The sequence below is a fragment of the Schistocerca cancellata genome, chromosome 11 (assembly GCF_023864275.1).
Source record: "Schistocerca cancellata isolate TAMUIC-IGC-003103 chromosome 11, iqSchCanc2.1, whole genome shotgun sequence".
In the NCBI taxonomy this organism is placed as follows: Eukaryota; Metazoa; Arthropoda; class Insecta; order Orthoptera; family Acrididae; genus Schistocerca; species Schistocerca cancellata.
Window position 1 is genome coordinate 164,640,750 of NC_064636.1, and position 23,785 is coordinate 164,664,534.

General features: G+C 42.0%; 1 protein-coding gene across 2 annotated transcripts in view; it reads left to right on the forward strand.

Moving 5' to 3' along the window:
* LOC126108427 (Y-box factor homolog) overlaps positions 1–23,785 on the forward strand; it is a 140,599-nt gene that overhangs the window by 100,678 nt on the left and 16,136 nt on the right. For both annotated transcript variants that reach the window (XM_049913641.1, XM_049913642.1), the window contains exons 4-7: positions 178–451; positions 11,680–11,810; positions 14,593–14,754; positions 18,611–18,793. In XM_049913641.1, coding sequence (XP_049769598.1) covers positions 178–451; positions 11,680–11,810; positions 14,593–14,754; positions 18,611–18,793 — 750 coding nt within the window. The remainder of the gene's footprint in view (positions 1–177; positions 452–11,679; positions 11,811–14,592; positions 14,755–18,610; positions 18,794–23,785) is intronic.

Consider the following 23,785-nt stretch of genomic DNA (forward strand, 5'->3'; position numbering starts at 1 on the left):
GGAACAACTTTTGTCTTGCGCAACATCTAAATTGTTAATTGGTAACCTGCCGAGTGAGATTTTTCTGACCACTCCGAAACCTGGCTTTTAGTGATGCTTTTCATTGAATGATAATTAACTACATCCTGTAAACAATTACAGTTCTGGAAGGTTTTAACTGTTCTGTCCTCATTTCAGTCTGCAATCGCCAAGAACAATCCACGCAAAGCTGTACGCAGTGTAGGGGATGGCGAAGTAGTGGAGTTCGACGTGGTGGTGGGCGAGAAGGGCAACGAGGCTGCGAACGTGACGGGACCTGGCGGCGAACCGGTGAAGGGCTCTCCCTATGCCGCCGACAGGAGGCGCGGCTTCCGCCAGTGGTACTACCCGCGCCGCGGCGGTCCACCCGGCGTTCGTGGGGGCGGACCCCCCGGCATGAGGAGAGGCCCTCCCCCGCAGCGAGATGATGGAGGTGAGGACAGGTGCTCACACCTTCTGGCTAATCTTGCTGGGTGCAGGTTTTGACCTGCTGCATTACGTTCTGCATCTGTCTGCAAATCTTATAATCCTCTTCCATTACTTGGACTAAACGTGCAGGTGTGAGTTGACTGCACAGAATATCTTTAATTTCAAAGTGGTGCAAATTAAGCATACATTGAAAGAATTGAAAGTATGTGTGTGGGTGGAGTTACTTATGATCAGTGTGCATTTAGTGGTCTTGCCAGGGTTTTGCCTGTAAGTTTGTGTTCTGGACTGACACAGCTAACTAGAGCACAGGCTTGAAACTTGCACTGTGCACAACATTAGTTGTGACTCCAAGAGAAATGAAATGGCCACCACCTTGAGCTTTAATGCAGCATCTTAAAAGATCAGTAAGAATGAGCTGGTATTCTTTGTTCTACGCTGTATTTATTTAGACCTTGCTGGTTGTAGAACTAGTTTCTGCTTTGTAAGCAATTTCCACAGTAAGTTACCACCACTTCACTGTGAACGTGACTTCACAGGATGATGTTGCGTTAAACAGCAAGGTGAGGGCAGATGCTCTCTTGTATATACTTGTTGTTAGTAGTGTTATACTAATAATTTCTCAACACTGCTACTGTGTGCTTCTATACAGGTCTGTTGAAGTCCCTCACTGGAATTGATTCTTCTGGATCTTTGTTCTTAATTGATACATCTGAATAATCGTCAAAAAATATCAAATTATTTCAGCTTTATCTTCTGAATAGGCCCATCTGTAAAAGCAGGGTGAACTTGAAGATGAAAATAGTAAATATTTGAATTATCAAAATTATGAACAAAAAGTACGTGAAGGTAACTTTGATAAGTTGACTACTAATGTGAACATATGTCGACGAAGTAGTTAAAGTATGTCACAGTACATGGCATCTACAGTCAGTTTAGAAAGAAAGTTCTTTGGATCTGTTGCCACTTTCATGTGTATGGCACTTAGTTCATGGTAAATGTCATTGCATTGACAATATTGTTTCTGTGTGGTGGTGATGGTATAATTCGCATTTTGTCCTCTAAAAGAAGTGCTTCTGTCTCACCTACCAATAATGAAGATATTGTGTAGCCTGGAACTAATGTGTTCTGCCAGTCGTAAAAGGCGACGAAAAGAACAAACCACTAATAGGGCTAACCCCCCTTTTAGTGTGATAAGTTGGTTCAGGGCAGAACTAAAGAAGCCTCGGACAAGCGCAGTCATGGTCGGGGACGACGCTTGAACCCTATGCCTGCCCACAATGGTAACGACACTGCTAGCCAACTGGAAAATGATTTAAATCCAAATAGAGGTGTTTTGCAGGATATGCTTCCTGCAACCACCCTAGAAGGAAAACAGACAGAGGATGAGATGGTCAGATGAAGTTAATCGACACCTCATGTTCTGTTATTACCGAGCAACAAACCTAGGAACCAACACAACTAGATACAGATCACAAGTGTACACAACATTTATTACTAGATATCCAGAATTAAAATTTTTAACAGAACGACGACTAGCTGATCAGATCCGTGTAATAATAAAAAATAACAGGATACCTCAGTCAGAATTAGCAAACGTCAAACAAGTACAACAAATACTGGAACAAAATAATGTGCAATCAGAAGAAGAAAATACAGTAATGGACTCGAACACCCCAGAGCAAACAAACAAAGACCAACACGCATCAATTAAACAATCAGAGGAAAACAAAATCTTAAGACAGCCACCAGAACAAGCACAAATAGAACCCGAAGTAACACACATGTTAGATATAGAAGAAAAATTTCAGCTGACATATATAGAATACAAAGACACAAATACAAACATTAGACCATTCTTGCATAGACCGCCAAATAACCCACAAGTCGAAACAACAATAAAAACTATCAACACAATCATACACAACTATAGAAGAGTTACAACTACTGGTTTATATAGGAGCACTCACTACACTTAATATACACACTAGGCAGAGATCAGAACCAACCCACACACAGAAAAACCCACAAAACCAGCATGGCAACACAGGCTACAGATCAGAATAGAAAAACTGAGAAAAGACATTGGACAGCTAACACAATTTATAAGAAATGAAGTGTCAGAAAAAAGCGAAAAAGGTTAGGTGAAATCTCACAACAAGAAGCGATAGAGCAATTAGATGAAAAGAAGCAGAAATTACAAGCATTGGCCAAACGACTTAGAAGATACAAAAAAGTGAAAATAGAAGGAAACACAACCAAATATTCAACACAAACCAAAAGAAATTTTACCAGACAATAGATAACACACACATTAAAATAGACAATCCACCAAGCATAACAAACATGGAACACTTCTGGAGCAACATATGGTCAAACCCGGTACAACATAACAGGCATGCACGGTGGATACAAGCAGAAACACACATACAAGATGATACCACAAATGCCTGAAGTGATAATTTTGCAACATGAAGTCACCCAAGCAATTAACTACTCAAAATTGTAAAGCCCCTGGAAAAGATAAAATAGCAAATTTCTGGCTAAAGTAGTTCACCTCAACACATTCACATATAACTAAATTATTTAACAGTTATGTTGCAGACCCATACACATTCCCTGATACACTTGCACATGGAATAACTTATCTGAAACCTAAAAATCAAGCAGACACAGCAAACCCAGCTAAATATCGCCCCATAACATGCCTACCAATTGATACAGTTCCTAAACATAGTAACGAAAAATTGGAAAACCACACTTAATATCCAAACAAATTCAAATGTCACATCACAGCCAATACAGATTAAGCGTGGAATATACCAAGGAGACTCATTAAGTCCTTTCTAGTTCTGTCTTGCTCTGAACCCACTATCCAACATGCTAAATAATACAAATTATGGATATAATATTACTGGAACATACCCACACAAAATCAAAAATTTGCTATACATGGATGATCTAAAACTACTGGCAGCAACCAATCAACATCTCAACCAATTACTAAAGATAACAGAAGTATTCAGCAATGATATAATTATGGCTTTTGGAACAGACAAATGTAAGAAAAATAGCATAGTCAAGGGAAAACACACTAAACAAGAAGATTACATATTGAATAACCACAGTGACTCCATAGAAGTGATGGAAAAATCAGATGCCTATAAATATCTAGGATACAGACAAAAAATAGGAATAGATAATACAAATATTAAAGAAGAACTAAAAGAAAAATATAGACTAACAAAAATACTGAAAACAGAATTGACAGCAAGAAACAAGCCAAAAGCTATAAATACTTATGCTATACCAATATTGACCTACTCATTTGGAGTAGTAAAATAGAGTAACAGACCTAGAAGCACTCAATACACTTACGCGTTCACAATGCCACAAATATACATTCATCAACAGAAAGATTCACATTAAGCAGAAAGGAAGGAGGAAGGGGATTCATAGACATAAAAAACCTACATTATGGACAGGTAGACAATTTAAGAAAATTCTTTCTAGAACAAGCAGAAACTAGCAAAATACACAAAGCAATCACTCATATAAATACATCGGCTACACCACTGCAATTTCATAACCACTTCTACAACCCTTTAGATCACGTAACATCAACAGATACGAAGAAAGTAAATTTGAAAAAGAAAACACTACATGGCAAGCACCCGTATCATCTAACACAGCCACACATCGATCAAGACGCATCCAACACATCGCTAACAAAAGGCAATATATACAGTGAGACGGAAGGATTCATAATTGCAATACAGGATCAAACAATAAACACCAGATATTACAGCAAGCATATTATTAAAGATCCCAATACCACAACAGATAAATGCAGACTTTGCAAACAACAAATAGAAACGGTAGATCACATCACAAGTGGATGTACAATACTAGCAAATACAGAATACCCCAGAAGACATGACAATGTAGCAAAAATAATACATCAACAGCTTGCCTTACAACATAAATTTATAAAACAACATGTTCCCACATAAGTGTGCACCACAAAATGTACTGGAGAATGAATAATACAAATTATACTGGAACAGAACCATTATAACAGATAAAACACCACCACATAACCTGACATCATACTCGCCAATAAAAAGAAGAAATTAACACAACTAATCGAAATATCCACACCCAATACAACAAATACACAAAAGAAAACAGGAGAAAAAATTGAAAAATACATCCAACTGGCTGAGGAAGTCAGACATGTGGCATCAGGATAAAGTTGACATTATACCAATTATACTATCAACTACAGGAGTCATACCACACAATATCCACCAGTACATCAATGAAATACAGCTACATCCAAACTTCTATATACAATTACAGAAATCCGTAATTATTGATACATGTTCGATTACCCGAAAGTTCGTAAATGCAATATCATATACCATACAGTTAAAAGGAAGTGACGCTTGATCAAGGTCCGTGTCACTTTCCATTTTTAACCAGACTTAACGTCTGAGAAAGTAAAGAAATAATAATAAACCACACTTCATACAAAGTGGTAGACAATTTCAGATTTCAGTACATGCATTAGTTTTCCGCAGAAGTTGATGCCGTTTATAAACAGAATAACAGCTAGGACAATGTGCATATTTGGCAGCTGGGTTCTACAATTTGTGTTGACCGGAGTGGCAGAGAGGTTTTATGTGCAAAATAAATCAGCAGTAGCTACCCATAGCTTGAAAGTGTGCACATTGAGAGAGAGAGAGAGAGAGAGAGAGAGAGAGAGAGAGAGAGAGAGAGAGAGAGAGAGAGAGAGAGAATGAACTTGGTTCTAAGGGTGCAACAAAAAGTTTGCAAGCTGAGACAGTTTTTTAAAATGTTTTAACAAACACTCTTAAACAAATGCAGCCTTAAATAAGACAGTGGGTGCATCAGCTTCAGTTCCTTTAAGAAATTGGTTTGAATCACCACTACTCTAAGAAACGTTCCTATTTAATCAGATTCAAATTCTTGCTCAAATTTGCAAGGAAGTTAAAAAACATTTGATAGCAATCTCGCCTCCATAATGTGCAATATATGTATAGTGAAACTACTATCAATGGATGGATCACATTGGAGCTACAGATATTATGTGGCAAATGTTTCCAACCTCGAGGCTGTATCAAAGATCAAATAATGTTAACAAAATTCACCATGAACAGAAGTTGTCACGAAATTATGGTATATTTAATTTGTTGCAGAGATCTGAATATTGTTGCAATTTAACCATACATCATCCTGTATATGTGACTACTTAACTAAGTAGAGTCAGCATCATTTAAACACATGAATCTAAACATCTAGCATTTGCTCTGAAGTAATTTTAGGTATAAAAGCTGATGGAACCAGTGGGATGTAGTGGATAAAATTTGCTCAGACTTGACTGGCAGTTAGAAAGTGACATATATTAAAACATCCAAACATTTTGACACTGAGAGTGCTTACAAAAAGCTTAAAAAACTGGTTTATATTTGGACCCCAAAATTATCTGCCATATCCTTGTTGTTTGTTTACATTACCTGGTTCTGCCAGTTAGTGTTAAGATAGAAATTAACTATAGCAGTTGTTTCAAACATTTAAGATAGTCTTGAACAGCTTTAATTTAGTAGTTGCACACAAACCAGTTCAGATGAGTACAACCTGGAAAACAGTACTGCATGGATGACTGAAAAACATGGATAACCCAAGATAAGATTTTTTCCAGTTACTATTTAGTGTTGCAGATCATGTTGTTAAATCACATTGAAAGCCCTCTTCATTATGTGGAAGAAATTGATAACTGACCTAGAAAATCACCCTTAATACACAAGACTTTTTGTTAACTTTCAGAAAATAATGTTGCAAATTTTTTCTTCTGTTTATCATTCACCTTTTTCCCAACTACATTCTCATGTTTCATGGCTGTTACTAGTGACATGGTGTGATGCTTTATGTACACTTCCTTGCTCTACGAAACGTAGGCACCATGTTTTTGTTATAGTCTTTACAAAATGTTTGTATTTTAAATGAAAATAAACAATGTAATTATAATGGACCACTTAAGGCTTGATTTCCATTTTGTCAAAAATCTGCAGTTTCTGCACAGATAATACCTGTGTGTAGTGAACTGTGAAAATTATACATCTTGAAATGAAATCTTGCTTCAGGATACATTACTAAGAGGGGTCTTAAATTTTTCAGAGATCTTTCATTTCAAGTGTAAATAAAATCTTCCTGCCACATTCAAATTCTCGTGGTTACTTTACATTTGTACGAGTATAAGACCATTTTTGCCACAGAGTTAATACATTTACTGCTATATGTAATGTCATCAAATATTTAAAGGCATTTTTTGGTTTTGTTTAATTAATTGCTAATTCATCTAATTTCTACCTTTGTAATGTCTAGAATTGAACAGTTTTTAGGCTTCGGTTAAGGACATCATTTTTTACTTCAGGCTGTAAGTTTTAACTCTTATAATTTGGAGTTGCACAATTACTGAGCTGAGCTGCCTCTACAGACCAACGTTTTGGGGGGAATGTTATTCAGAGACAGCAACATACTCAAGACTTCGTTATTTTTAAGTATATGCATATTAAGAGTGCAGAATTTGTTAATGTTGTTGTAGAATTGCTATTACTTTCCTCATCCATTGCATTATATGGTTGTTGCTTCTTGACAGTAGTGCAATGCTGAACCTGCAGTGGCAGAATAAAAAGTTTTACAGCTGAAAGTGGAAAGTGATGTTTCTCATGGTTAATTTAAGATCTGAATCTGTAACCACAAGTTGAAACATGTGCTGTTGCTACATTGTGTTCATCATAAAAATAAACTTGATGCAAACATTACACCATGTATTCTTCCACATCTGTTTGAATCTATCATGTGGAGTGGAAGCTAAGATGTCTCTTACAGTCAAGATCATACAGATACGATTCATACTGTTACATGCACATGGACTGATCAATAATGTGGGACAACTGCTTTACTGGTGCATTTAATGTGGACAGCACTGGCCAGCCAGATGATCTACATTTATACTCTGCAAGCCACCCAACGGTGTGTGGCAGAGGGCACTTTACGTGCCATTGTCATTAACTCCCTTTCCTGTTCCAGTCGCGTATGGTTTGCGGGAAGAATGACTGCCGGAAAGCCTCCGTGTGCACTCGAATCTCTCTAATTTTACAGTCGTGATCTCCTCAGGAGGTATAAGTAGGGGGAAGCAATACATTCGATACCTCATCCAGAAACACACCCTCTCGAAACCTGGCGAGCAAGCTACACCGCAATGCAGAGCGCCTCTTGCAGAGTCTGCCACTCGAGTTTGCTAAACATCTCCGTAACGCTCTCAAGCTTACCAAATAACCCTGTGACGAAACGCGCCGCTCTTCTTTGGATCTTCTCTATCTCCTCCGTCAACCCGATCTGGTACGGATCCCACACTGATGAGCAATACTCTAGTATAGGTCGAACGAGTGTTTTGTGAGCCACCTCCATTGTTGATGGACTACATTTTCTAAGGACTCTCCCAATGAATCTCAACCTGGTACCCGCCTTACCAACAATTAATTTTATATGATCATTCCACTTCAAATCGTTCTGCACGCGTACTCCCAGATATTTTACAGAAGTAACTGCTACCAGTGTTTGTTCTGCTATCATATAATCATACAATAAAGGATCCTTCTTTCTATCTATTCCCAATACATTACATTTGTCTATGTTAAGGGTCAGTTGCCACTCCCTGCACCAAGTGCCTATCCGCTGCAGACCTTCCTGCATTTCGCTACAATTTTCTACTGCTGCAACTTCACTGTATATTACAGCATCATCCGCGAAAAGCCGCATGGAACTTCCGACACTATCTACTAGGTCATTTATATATATTGTGAAAAGCAATGTTCCCATAACACTCCCCTGTGGCACGCCAGAGGTTACCTTAACGTCTGTAGACGTCTCTCCATTGATAACGTGCTGTGTTCTGTTTGCTAAAAACTCTTCAATCCAGCCACACAGCTGGTCTGATATTCCGTAGGCTCTTCCTTTATCAGGCGACAGTGCGGAACTGTATCGAATGCCTTCAGGAAGTTAAGGAAAATAGCATCTACCTGGGAGCCTGTATCTAATATTTTCTGGATCTCGTGAACAAATAAAGCGAGTTGGGTCTCACACGATTGCTGTTTCCGGAATCCATGTTGATTCCTACAGCGTAGATTCTGGGTTTCCAAAAACGACATGATACACGAGCAAAAAACATGTTCTAAAATACTAAAACAGATCGACGTCAGAGATATAGGTATATAGTTTTGCGCATCTGCTCGACGACCCTTCTTGAAGACTGGGACTACCTGTGCTCTTTTCCAATCATTTGGAACCTTCCGTTCCTCTAGAGACTTGCGGTACACGGCTGTTGGAAGGGGGGCAAGTTCTTTGGCGTACTCTGTGTAGAATCGAATTGGTATCCCGTCAGGCCCAGTGGACTTTCCTCTGTTGAGTGATTCCAGTTGCTTTTCTATTCCTTGGACACTTATTTCGATGTCAGCCATTTTTTCGTTTGTGCGAGGATTTAGAGAAGGAACTGCAGTGCGGTCTTCCTCTGTGAAACAGCTTTGGAAAAAGGTGTTTAGTATTTCAGCTTTACGCGTGTCATCCTCTGTTTCAATGACTTGAGCAGTTGTAGTTTGGAAGTAGACAAGCTTTGAATGTCATTTAATTTTTAAAGAGAATGAAGTAATGTTTGGCAAAACTCCAGCACTACTGTACACTTTTTAGGTGACCAGATGGGAAAGTGTGAAGTACTTTCTTACCTAACGTGGTATTCTGATTACAAACAAGTGGTGGAAATTTCCTAACTTAAACACAGAGTAATTTTTCTGAGGAAGCTATGTGTCTTGCAAAAGCATACTGTAGTGATTTCAATGTATTGTTGAATACTGAAGCCACTAATTAGTCATTCATCTGGTACTCTTGACTCCTTCCTTATCCTAATCTAAGAGGCATATTTCAGTTCTGGAACTGTCATCTGCTACATTGATAATAAGTCAATAAACGACAGAATCTACAGAGCCATGTAGGCGCCACATTTTCTCCTTTTCTTTTGATGTGCTGTTTATCCCGCCAGTGTTCGGCAGTGACGTGTGAAAGAGTGTGTGTGTGTGTGTGTGTGTGTGTGTGTGTGTGTAAAACACTTATCACTCTGGTTCGAATGTGATTACATCTGTGGTATGAAACAGTGGACATATTTAGAGTATTTGGTTTTTAATTTGTGTTGTAAAAAATTAAACAGTTGTTCTCTTAAAGTAAGCAACCCTTTCATAAAATATCAATAACTAAGAATTTATATTTGAAATGAAAGCAGGAATTTTGTGTGCAGTATATAATTAGAAAACGTGTATTATTCATTAAAAATAATCAGTTTCCCAATTACAAGATGTAGGTATTTGAAATTCAATGAAAAACGGATGACAGAATACTTGAACCAGTGATCCATGAATTGCACCAGACTACCAATCTTTTTTCCACTGTACATCCGGCATGCATTTAGATCTGAGCTGTATCAAATTAAGTCTCTCGGGGAAACTTAAAAGCCAGATTTTTTCTATAAATTCATGAAAAACATTAAGAACAATCTATTTCTTGGCACTTTTTAACAGTGTTCAACATTGTGTGTTTTCACTATGTAGCAGGAAGCAGCTTCGGCCATTTTCATACTGCGTATTAACATGGGAATAGGAGCGCAACAGTGCACAGTGACACTAAACAGTTCTTGAAATTAAAACTACATAGCTAAAGTGTGATTAAGAAAAATGTTGATGGCTGTTAATATGTTAGAATATTCTAGTTTCATTTAATGTAACTTAGTAATAAGGTATGTAACACATTAGTAGGATCTACTTCAGTGTAACCCCAGTTTCCATCGGCTATGTCTTATGACCAGTTACTGCATTTGTTTTTGTTTCCATCAGGTTTATTTTTATGATGAACATAGTAGTGTGTCTGTAATGTAATGTGACTTCACTTAACAGAACATAGTATCGGTTGTAAGAATGCCGAATTGGGTAAAACTGTCAGAAGACCCAGCCTAGTGCACACTGTGACAAAGTCCAGAGTTCTTCCCTCGGGCAGATTAGTGGCTCACCTAGTTCATCATTAAAATACTAAAGAGGGGACTTTCAGACATGTTAATCATAGATTTTGATGAATTCTAGGTATGGTGTAGGAGGGACTTGCCAAGAGTACCTGCCTAGCAGTTTCTCTTGTGTCCTAATTTCCAAAAAATAGAAGATACCTCTTACACCCATAATGTCAGTAACATTTTGACGAAGTTAGTATTGCAGCAAATCGGTGGTCCGTGCCTACCGTGCTAATAGTTTTTATAGCTTTGATTTTGACATACGGTATCTTGTGCAAATTTATTCAAAAAGTAATTTCCACCATAGTAATTTAATAAATAAAGCAAACTGCCATGAAATGTGTGTTCTGTTTCTGGATGATATTTGCTGAAGAGGCAACTGAAACCACATTTGTTGAATACCGTGCACATTTAATGCAAGCTAATGCCTTGCTGACATGCAAATTTTTCAGAAGCGCTCCTGCAAAACACAGCTCATTTAAATTAAAAAATATATTCATTCTTCGAAGCAAATGAAGCGTTGTGGAATCTTTCTGTGAAGACAGGTGCACTGAATTTATGCAGAATTAAAGAACGTATTTTTATCAAATCTTCCCTGGAAACAATTCCTTTTAATCTTCTGCAAGTCTGGAATGCTTAAAAAATTTTCATGAAAATTTTAACTTGCTTCTAAAAGTGCTTGGCAAAGTGGACTACAACCATCCGATCAGCCTTCCCCCTCCACAAATCGATGTGAAGAAAAGTACACAGGCAGGCTTCGAACCAGTACCACCGACACGGTAGCTACTAATCGGTCGTCATGCCACGCTACACAGTTCTACGCTCTGTCGGTTGACAGTGGACTAATGTTATGGGTATAGGAGATACGCATAAAACGAAAACTTCTCAGGAAATAGGGGCCGTCACAAGAAAAGCTGCCAGCCAGTTACTCGAGACAGGCCTCTCCACAACATACCTGAGAGATATTAAAATCTGTGATCGGGCCTGACGGTGCCCTGGTTAGTAGTTAATACAGTTTCTCAGCTTGACTGTGCAGCCGTGTGGGAGACAGATGTGCGTGTCCTGTCAAATACTATACTAACAGTACATTTAATTTTTGGCAGATGCCCCATACGTTACGGGCCAGGACGGAGGTCCGAGGCGCTACAGACCGAGGCGCCGTTTCCAGCCCAACTACTACAACAACAGACCGAGGAGACCACTGCCACGTGATGGACAGGCTCAAGATGGAGCTGTAAGTGCAAGTCTCACCACGAAGTGGATAGAATTCTAGCAAATCACTAATTTCACCCACGATACAGAAAATTAATTTTGTCAACAAGCTGATTATCGCAGCAAATCTTGTAGTGTTGGCGATAGCATATTACTTGAATTAGGAACCTTAGAATGAATTACCTGTTTTCTGCAGTAGATTAATTGGTCCCAATTCTGCAAATCTTAATTAAAATGTATCTGCTTATAATTTTTTTTTATAATAAAGGTGAAAAAGTATCGGATAAATTCTTCAAAACTTGCACTGTGGTACAGTGCTGTGCTGAAACTGACCAAAACTGGATGAGACAAATGTATACTCAGCCACAATTACATTTATAACTTTTTAATGGTATAAACATTTTTGTTCTTTTATGTTGATAATTTTACATTAATGATATCAAATTTATTTCTTGAAATTACATGTATTGCTTGAAATTTAACAGACATAATTATAACCACAGTTTCCATGCCCACGTTTAATCGTGTGCAGTGCACTTGTTTCTTCACTTACTATACTGACAAACTTTTAGGATCTGTTAATTTTACAGTAAATATAGTTTCCACACACCTTTTGTAGATAAATTGTAAGATTTTTACGTGACGTGAAAAATCGGTGCCTCTATAGCATATTATTGGTCGACATTATTTTTAGGCAGTTAGAATTAAGCAAAATTCCCTAAAGTAAAAAAAAATTATCCGTAGTATTGAAATAGCAAAGACTGAAGAAATTAAAATTATGAAAATGAACATGTATCTGGTTGAAGATAGTGTCATAGTGTTCTATATTATTACTGTACATCAGCTGTTAGGGTTGCATGTGCACCACAATTTTGGCGGTTTTATGAATCTAAACCTATTTCTGCTTGTGATATCAATTCACTATAGAGCTTCATTTTGTCAGGTCTAATCTTATGTGACAGCTATAACTTAGCAACCTCATAAAGTTTTATTCTAAAAATTTCCAGAACCTTGTCCACAAAATTTTTCTACACCTACCTTTCACTTACTGCGCACGGTCTCCTTCGAAATAACTTCCTTTACAATTGATTCAGTGCTCCCAGTGTCATTTCCGCTTCCGGAAGCAGTCTCGGTGCGTCTCTTGCTGGATCGTGCAGAGTGACATCGCAAATTTTCCTTTACCACGTCAGTTGTTGCAAATATATCCTTTCAGTGGGGTCTTAAACTTCAGAAACATAAGAAATTCCACAGGGAGCAGGTCTGGAGGGTACAGAGGATGAGACAGCGCTTGTGTGTGTGTGTGTGTGTGTGTGTGTGTGTGTGTGTGTGTGTGTGTGTGTGTGTGTAATAGTCACACACCAGCAGGGATGATTGTGTGGGTGTGATATGTGATGCGTGATGCAAGAGCTGTGATTTGGCTCACCACATTCCAGGCTGTTTCCTTTGCACATTTACTCCCAGGTGCTCCAACACATTCCAGTAGTACCACGGATTAACGGATTGCCTCCGTATCATGAATTCGTGATGAACTAATCGTTCAGAGAAAACTATCAGAACGGCTTTGACATTTGACCTGACCTGATGAGCTTAAAAAATCTGTGGGAACCGTGTGTAACGCCGAGTATGGCTTAACTCCTCACTGTAGGCTTTCTGTGTCTTAGTGTGTCGCTGTGTTTTCCTGAAGTCTGACACGAAATTTAGTGCAGAGGCATTGGTCCTCTAATAACAAGATGACACTCTTTTTATTAAAGAGTGATCAGAGGCCCGAACACAACTATCGCACTATTTAAAGAGCTTAAGAATTCCCTGTCCCCGGAGTTTGTGTCTGTGACAAGAGCCAGTCATGTGCTGTCCTTCAGTTTGTCAGCAGAGTTGAAGTGTTTCCCTTTCTGATGTTTATCAGACCAGACACATGGACTTGCCTGTTCTGTAGGGTGGATGCTGAAGCTGCTCCCACTTGAGCTTGACTGTTAAACTTCGTGTGAAATCAGACAGACGTGGACACACATTATTGTGGAGCAGATACTCTCTCCGTGAGCAGCCCAGGCCATTTGCTCTTGATGTACTTGACGAGACTAAGGATTGTCTCGTAGTACATCTCATTGTTAATGGTTTGTACATGCTCGAGGAATTGGGTGGTATCAGATGTCGGGCATCAAAAAAGACTGAGCACCATCACCTTGCTTGCCTGAGGGTACAGCTTTGAACTTTTTGGGGTGGGGGTGGGGGGTGACAATGCTACATCTGGGTGTCTCTAATGTATCACCAAGTTACCCCAAGGCAGCATACACAACTGGTTTGGTTTTATGTTGTATCACACTTTCCAGTTTGAATGCTAGTTACACTACCCTGTTTGGGGAGATTATATCTGCATCTGATGGTTTGATACCAATAAGACCTGAATTTATTCTAAGTGTGACTTCTGCATAACATTTCAGTGGCCACAGGTTGTGTATTTTCGCGATGCTTGATCTTAAGGACAACCCCCTGAAATTGGTAATACGTGCTGAACAGAGACACTAGATTGTCGCAATATACATCTCGTTCTATAAGTGGAACATAGCGTCTTTCTGTGTGTAGTTAGTAACACCGTACAGACTTTGTTTGTTTGTAGCTTTGATAGTAGAAGACTGTGGACTTACAATGGATGTAAATTGGACCACGATCGGCAAATTCGACAAAAAATTAGTTACAGGTGTATACAAATTCAGTGCTGCCCATTAACAAATACGGGAAATCGTTATTCTGGGTAGAGCAACCAGTATCCAGACGAGTGTTCCTAACACCGTACTCTGCATCTGCAGGGAGACGGCCGTGAGGGAGACTACGAGCCTGTGGACGCCGGCATGGGGGGGCGCGGTGGCGGCCGGGGCCGTGGCGGTCCGCCTCGCCGCTTCTTCCGCCGCAACTTCCGCGGAGGACGTGGAGGTGGCATTCCGAGGCGTCCCAGGAGCCAGGATGGCCAGGTGTGTACACTGCTGAAATGTGTATGGTGAAATGCAAATCGCAAAAAGTAGCAATTCTCGTACAGTAGTAAAGGTGTGTAATTGTAACTTCCTCTCGGCAATGTCTGAAGTCCCTGTACCCCTGAATCCAGTGTAAAGTATATTGTAGTGATTGCAAACAAAAGCATGTGTCCAGTGGGCCTTAAAGTGCACCAGCATGCATTACATAGACGTCTACGGGCCTCAATTTGCTCATTGACATACAGCAGAGCATCTTGAACTAATCTTAGAAAAGCCTCAGCACTTTCGTTCAGTTCATTTGTGCCAGCATTGAGCCAAATGTGACTTCATTATTCCGTGTAACGAGTTGTTTGGTGTGATAAGCCCCAGACTTTGTGGTGGTTATTTTAGTGGGACAGAGATGCTCAACCGAGCTTAATCCAGTTGCCTTGAATTTGTTAAAAGAATTCGCACACATGAGGAGCAAGTGGTGCTGGATTGCCATCCTCCAGCTCCTCTTAAGATACGTTGCTTTACAAGGTAGGTCGAAGTGCGAACTTGTTTGCTTTGTCTGGACATGCCCTTGTCTTGCAGTCTTGCAGCTGAGGCATTACAGGATGTATACGCCCTGGGACAAGTGGGAAATCCTGGAAAAATGAAATTTTTTCATCTGGCAAAAACACTGAGATTTTAAATTACAGAAATTTATTTTTTTCAGTTGTCAGTTAAATTTTTGTAATTCTTACTAGTAAGAACTGATAATCCAGGAAGTTTACATTAGCCCGCTACTGCAGAATAATAGTGCAGCAATAAAACCTAAATGGAAGAATAACTGCAAAACAAAAGTTGCAAAGTAAATTGTGGTTTACAGCAATAGAAACAGTGCATACAAAGCATTGCAACAGTAAATGTCAGAGGTTTTAGGATGAAGACTGTGCAATATTCGTAACAGTAAACTGCTTTCGGTTTGATATAAAACTGATTACATTTTTATTTGGTTGAGGAAAATGCTGTGTTTAGTCATTCAGGAATACCTGATTTACTTTTACACAAGGTTTGAGAATGTTCAAAGAATTTCTTAAATCACTGAGCATTTGACTCGTATCCAAAACTTAATGCTTTCGGCACCAGCCACACAAGTTTCAGGCCTAGAAGACCAGCCGTTTGTTACTGAGTAATATTTTACGATCACATATATGTTTGATATATGTTAAAGTGTAACACTAACCTTCATGCTTTGTGTCTCGTACTTTCTCATATTTTAGTTCTTGCATGGATGTAATTAGCTTTTCTGTGGAGAAGTCAGTGCTTTACAGAACATTTATTCAGCTGGATAATAGACAAAATGTTAAGTGCTTCTCAGAAATATTAAGCTGTGCTCTTATGATCCTGTCTAACCACACACTAGTAAAGCTTAGCTTTCATGTAGATATACTATATGTATATTAACTCAAACCATTAACTTTCCTGTTTGTGTCTGCATTTAAGTGATGTTGCTGTTGGATGACTAAATAGCATGTCCTATGCTCTGAATATCTGCTGTCGTTGGCTGATGAGATTGCATAACAGGAGCTATGATTAACTGACAAAAGTGCATCACGATCTCAGTTTCAGTGCTTCATAAGCTATTGTGGAATTCGTATTTTACTTCCGTAATACAAAATTTGCGGTGTAAATTGCCACACATCAAATTTCATTCTAAATTGCACTTTTTTTTTTGCTTGGTTTAGTTTTGTAAAGTGTGTGGGAGGTCCACACTGGTGTATAAAACCTTCACCATTCAAAGGATTGCTAAGTTTTACAGCTCAAAGGGGAAATGTAGTGTCACTTAACGTGGAAAAAATGTACTTGCGCCTGGGGAAAAGTAATTTTTAAGCAGTAAATCCGGGAATTTTTTTATCCGCTTTCACCTCATCTAATCGGCATTTAGTTTCATTCACACACCTTTAAAAATATCGTAGTGAGAGGCGGGATCCTTTCAGACTTCTACATGTAGTGGAATTGTCCTTGGACCAAAAACTCACATTCTGCTTCACAACTGCGATATTTTGCAGATCCATAAAAAGCTGCAATCTTGCGCAAAACGCAGCATTTGATAATTGTGCCATCAAAATGCGGTAGTGCAGTTGGCTGCCCCATGTCTTTAGATAATTAACTGAATGTCTGTATAAATCTATTCAGTTTTTAAATCTATTTCAATGTGGTAACACTGCACTGTTCGAAATTAATCTGCTTACACATGTGTACTTTGTCAGTGACTAATCACTCAACTGATACATGGCTGCACATTTTCTCTCGCATTTCCTTACATCATCTGTATGGCCCTATCTGGCATTCTTCAACAGAAACAAGCTCCTTTAAGTTTAGATATGTTGCTTTGAAAGGTAGGTCCTTGTTGAAGTGTGAACTTGTTTGCTTTGTATGGACATTACTGCACTGTGCCAGTTTTTACTCCTCAACTGTTTTCTATCACATCACAAGTGGCTTCACAACTGCAGGAATGCAGTACTGATATGAAAAGAAAGAACAAAAAGCAAAAATCAGTATCGACAAAGCGCTCGCTCTCTCTCTCTCTCTCTCTCTCTCTCTCTCTCTCTCTCTCTCTCTCTCTCTCTCCCCAAGCTGGATACCAGTAAACTACATGGCATCCATAAATTATCTTTACAATGCAAAGCTTTAATACCCTCAAAGCTATACTAGGTATAACTAGTTTTCAACATGTCATCAGTAACTCCTAAAGTTTTGTTTCCTCATTCATACACACAATGTGCAAACCCACAGTGGAACGAATTATGTCCAGTCTGAATTTCATTTCTTTCCGTAGTGACATCTTAAAACGCATTGTAAATGCATGCCTTAAACTCCTGCAGTTCTTTAACCTTGGTGCGGTACACCAGAGCTTTTACAAAACCCTGCAGGTAGAAGTAAAGTGGTGTGAGGTACGGGGATTGTGGTGACTGTGGAATGGGACCATCTTGTCCGATCTGCCTACATCTAAACTTGTTGTTTAGAAAGTGACGGACTTGAAGGAAGCAGTGTGGTGGTGTCCCATCCTGCCGGAATGTGACATCAGGTTGCAGGTGTTCAAATTGTCGCACAGCACACTCCTTAACAAGTCCTGGGAAACACCACCGTCGATTCCTCTCGATGAAAGAGTGGACCAGTAATGCAACCTTGCATCAGTCTACACCAAACGTGAACCTTGGGACACTTCCATTTCACGTGTAACACGAGGATGCTGTATATGTCAGATGTTCTCTCTTCAGATAAACAAATCTTGTAAAAAATAATTGTTTGCATCAGTCTTGCTAGCATACCCACTGCAAACAGATCCCAAATGAGGTTTGTACGGAAGACATCGTGCACTGCCCATAATCATTTCCGACTTCGGCTGCCGTACGTGCAGATTTTGTCGGACTCCTTGCAGAAGGGTGACCTGCACTCTTCCTATGGAGAACACTACACATTTTCCATAAATAATGTATGCCGGGCTCCGATAGTTGATTGGGACAGTGGTTTACCCCCTCCCCAGTGGCACGTTTGAAAGTGTGGTTGCATTTCAGTATCGGATGTTGGCTGTATGAACCAGGCCGTACACTAACCTTTTTCCTGTAACGTCCATATTTAATCTGGTTTTCAAATTTAATTTTGTGTCATTGTCAGTTAAGGTAAAAAAGCTCTGTGTTACATTGCCACATGTTGAAAACCATTTGTGAGTATCTAGTACAGTTTTAAAGCTATTAGTCTTAAACTGAAGAGATATGTACGGACATCTTGTATTTCCCCAATTATAGAAAGGTAAGAGGGGGACTTCTCAGACACCCCATATAGTAAGTCGTACGTTCAGTTTTGCCAATCGTTACCGGTTTTCGTGCAGAACGTGAGTGAGAGCGAGGGCCAACCTGTGGGGCGCGCCCCACGCAGGCGCTACCGGCCGCGCATGACCCGGCAGTCCCGCGGCGGCGGCTCGGGGGGCAGCGGCCAGCGCACGTCGCAGAGCGAAGGAGAAGGTGCGGCGCAGCCACAGGGCGGCCAGAATGCGGCCTCTCCCAAGCCCAAGGTAAGGGTGTGCTGTACACACGGCTGGAAGCCACTCTTCCATTTTAGTGTAGAATTTTTTCACAGAATTTGATCTAAAGAGGGCTGGTTCAGTGAAGTGAGATCAGAGTTTGTTTATAAGGTTTGTGTCTCAGAATAAAAAAGTAGAAACCTCAGCTTTTGCACTTCTGTTGAGCTGCTTCTCGAAAAGATCATTGCCACTTCAAACTGGATTAGAAAAAAGTCTAGACTCCAGTGGCACAGTCATCGCTGTCAAATTGTCAGGTAGTGTTTCCTGTGGTTTTCAGAGTGGGAGGATCTAGCACTTCAGGAACGAAGAGTGCTACAGTTGCTGAAGTAGTGTCAGGTGGTGCATTGTCATGTGGGAGTCTGACCCTTTCTGCAGTTATTTCTGCCATCTTCTGTTCCATCTCGTGGTAGAGATTTGTCACAACATTGTAGTAATGTTAGTTGTAATATTCTCCCTTTTTAACATAGAGTAAAACTCCTAGGCAGTTGCAAAAGACAGATGGCATATCTTCCCAGAAGAGAAATGTTGTTCTGTTTCTTCCTTCGTGGACTGGAATGTCTGGGTTCTTTTATGTTGTAACAATCCCAATATTAGTCCATTCTGATCATGTAATGGAAAACACTGCTCTCTCTCTCTCTCTCTCTCTCTCTCTCTCTCTCTCTCTCTTTCTTTCTTTCTTTCTTTCTTTCTTTCTCCCGCCCCCCTAGGAAATTGAAGTTAGTAGTCGCAAATGTCATGTTCCACTAAACTGTGCCAGGTATACTACATGTGCTAAAACAGACCTAATCTGTCTTATTGGACTGTCATTTGCCTGTTGGAAACTCTGAATCGGTTTCCTTTATGATAATCTAGTCTTCATAAAGGGTATGCAATTTTTTCAGCTTATTCTGGTACATTATCTCCATGCACTTGAATTGTTTCATAGTGAATTCGCTTAGTCGATTTACCTCAAAAGTGCAAATGATAACTAAACGTGACTGCTGTGTCTCGCTTCTGTACACTATCACAGCTCCACTGACCCCCCTGCGGGTCCGGGGATTAGAATAGGCCCGCGGTATTCCTGCCTGTCGTAAGAGGCGACTAAAAGGAGTCCATCCCCCTCACGGGGGTAGTTAGCGCCTGCGTCCGGAGACGGACGGTTCCACGACCTATAATTGTGGTCTTTTTGGTTTTTCACTTCTCGTTTCTTCCTTCCTTTTGTTGGTTCCTTTCTTTGCTCTTCTCCACCTCACTGTCTTCTTTACTCTTTCCCTTGACTTCTCCTTGCCTTCTCATTGCCTTCTTCTCCTTGACTTCTCTGGTCTCCGCCACGGCGTTTCAGACAGTCTGTCCTCTTTCTCCCTCTCCCTCTCTCTCTTCTTATTCCTCTTCTTCCTTCCTCCCTGTGCGTGCCTGAAGACCGACCCACGCGTTCGCACGCGTAGCCGGTGACGGGGTAACGCGTAATTCCCCGCCCTGGGTAGACATGTAAGGCACGCGTGTACGCCCTGGTAAAGGCCAGACCCGGGGAGGGGTGATTGCCTGAGCTGATACCTTCTGACCATGCCGATTGGTCCCTCCGTCTGTTTCTCGGGAGGTGTGACCTGAGGTGTAAACATTCACCTAAGGCGGGAGTGCCCTCTGAGAGGGTCCCCACAAGGAAGGAGCGCGCCATCGGAGACGCTGGCAATCATGGGGGATTCCTCCGCAATGGATTCCACTCCATCTCTCTCGACTTCTGCCCAAACACGGAAACGTGAGCAGCCACCAGTGACAAAAGTACTACCACCTGCCCCACAGTTCCTCATCGTTTCTCGATCTGAGGACGGAAAGGATTTTTCCTCTGTCAACCCTTTCGTTATCCAGAAGGGCGTAGATGCCATAGCCGGATCTGTCAAATCTTGTACCAGGTTGCGTAACAGTACCTTATTACTAGAAACTGAGTGCCTTTCAGGCACAAAAAACTGCTGCAGGCCACACTCCTGTACACGTTCCCTGTCCGGGTGGAGGTCCACCGACCTTTGAATTCGTCTCGTGGTGTAGTCTATACTAGCTCCCTCGACGGATTGACTGACGAGGAGATTCAATCTTTCCTCGCTGAGCAGGGCGTGATGGCTGTCCATAGGGTCATGAAAAAGGTCAACAATGACCTTGTACCGACCCAGACACTTTTCTTGACCTTCGATAGTGTTAAGCTGTCATCGCGCATCAAGGCGGGCTACGAGGTTATTTCTGTTCGCCCCTATGTCCAGACACCTACGCGCTGCTACCAGTGTCAGCGTTTCAATCACACTCGACAGTCTTGTTCCAATGCGGCTAAATGTGTCACTTGTGGCAGGGATGCCCATGAGGGTGACTGTCCACCTCCGTCTCCTCGTTGTGTGAACTGTCAGGGTGACCATGCCGCATCCTCCCGCGACTGTCCTGTCTATAAGGAAGAACGCTGTATCCAAGAAATTCGGGTCAAAGAGAAAGTGTCCACCCCGGCTGCTCGCAAGCTATTGGCTAGTAGGAAGCCCGCGCTGCTCCCAGCGGGGAAATACAGTACTGTCCTCGCCTCTCCTCGGACTACCCGGGAGGTGGCAACCCAGACATGCGATCTGACCTTCGGCACCACGGTCGTCCGTTCGGCCAGTGCTAAGATCGCGCGGTCGACGTCTCCTCTTCCTCCCATCACCCCACAGACACCAGCCCCTTCCTCAGCTTCTGCTAAGTCGAAGACCCCGAAGTCAGATGCACGGGCCTTCAAGAAGGAACCATCCCGTGCAGACTTCCTACGTACCTCGACCTCCCAGCCTTCGACCGGTACTTCCACCAAACGTCCTTCCAAGAAGGCTCATAGGAAGCACAGTTCTCCTTCTCCGCCACGGCGCATTTCTTCTCCTGCGCCACCCAGTGGTTGCCGCCCCAGGCCGTCATCCGTTTCGCCTGGCCGCACCGCTGGTAGCCGAACATCTGGCCGTTCACCGGCGGAGGAAGCTCCCCCTCCCAGCCATCCTCCCAAGATGGCCGATGAACCTATAGACCCAATGGACGATGACTGTCCGCCTACTGATAGCGGCGGCAGTGCTCGCTCGAAGCCAGGCCCTAAGCGGCCTTCGAGGTGACCCCTTCTCTCATCTTCCTTTTCTTACGATGGCACTTCTTCACTGGAATATTCGCAGCATTCGCTCCAACCGAGAGGACTTGAAGTTGCTGCTCCGCTTGCATCGTCCGCTCGTCGTAGCCCTCCAGGAAACGAAGCTACGCCCATGCGATCAAATTGCCTTGGCACACTACACCTCTGTGCGTTTTGACCTACCCCCTGTGGTAGGTATCCCAGCTCATGGAGGGGTTATGTTGCTGGTCCGGGATGATATTTACTACGATCCCATCACGTTGCACACCGGCCTGCAGGCAGTTGCCATCCGCATTACTCTCCCCACTTTTATGTTTTCCATTTGTACCGTTTACACTCCATCGTCATCTGCCGTTACCAGGGCAGACATGATGCAACTTATTGCTCAGCTACCTGCACCATTTTTGTTAACTGGAGACTTCAATGCCCACCATCCCCTTTGGGGCTCTCCAGCATCCAGCCCGAGGGGCTCCTTGTTAGCAGACCTTTTCAACCAGCTCAATCTTGTTTGCCTCAATACTGGCGCCCCTACTTTTCTTTCGGACACATCTCACACCTATTCCCATTTAGACCTCTCTATATGTACTCCCCAACTTGCAACGCCGGTTTGAGTGGTATGCACTTGCTGATACATATTCGAGCGACCACTTCCCGTGTGTTATCCATCTCCTGCAGCATACCCCCTCTCCGTGCTCCTCTAGTTGGACCATCTCCAAGGCAGACTGGGGGCTCTTCTCCTCCAGGGCGACCTTTCAGGATCAAACCTTCCCAAGTTGCGATCGTCAGGTCGCACACGTCACGGAAGTCATTCTCGCTGCTGCTGAATATTCCATCCCTCACCCTACTTCTTCTCCACGTCGCGTACCGGTCCCCTGGTGGTCCGCAGCATGTAGAGACGCTTTACGTGCTCGTCGACGTGCTTTACGCACCTTTAAACGCCACCCTACAGTGGCGAATTGTATCAATTATAAACGATTACGTGCTCAGTGACGTCATATTATTAAAGAAAGCAAGAAAGCCAGCTGGGCTGCTTTCACAAGCATCTTCAACAGTTTTACTCCTTCTGTTGTCTGGTGTAGTCTGCGCCGGCTATCTGCCACTGAGGTCCACTCCCCAGTTTCTGGCTTGAAGATCGCGAATGAAGTCCTTGTGGCCCCTGAGGCTGTCTCCAATGCCTTCGGCCGCTTTTTTGCAGAGGTTTCGAGCTCTGCTCATTACCACCCTGCCTTCCTGCCCCGCAAACAGGCAGAGGAGGCTAGGCCACCTGACTTCCGCTCCTCGAATTGTGAAAGTTATAATGCCCCATTCACCGTGCGGGAACTCGAAACCGCACTTGGCTGATCACGGTCCTCCGCTCCAGGGCCTGATTCTATTCATATTCAGATGCTGAAGAACCTTTCTCCTGCGGGTAAAGGTTTTCTTCTTCGTACATACAATCGCATCTGGATTGAGGGACATGTTCCCGCATGCTGGCGCGAGTCTATTGTTGTCCCGATTCCTAAGCCGGGGAAGGACAAGCACTTGCCTTCCAGTTATCGACCTATCTCGCTTACCAGCTGTGTCTGTAAAGTGATGGAGCGCATGGTTAACTCTAGATTGGTTTGGCTGCTCGAGTCTCGACGCCTACTTACCAATGTACAATGTGGATTTCGTAGGCGCAGCTCTGCTGTTGACCATCTGGTTACCTTGTCGACCTTCATTATGAATAACTTCTTGCGGAAGCGCCCGACCGCGCCTCTGTTCTTTGATTTGGAGAAGGCTTGCGACACCTGTTGGAGGGCGGGCATTCTCCGCACCATGCATACATGGGGCCTTCGCGGTCGCCTCCCTCTTTTTATTCGTTCCTTTTTAATGGATCGACAGTTCAGGGTACGTGTGGGTTCTGT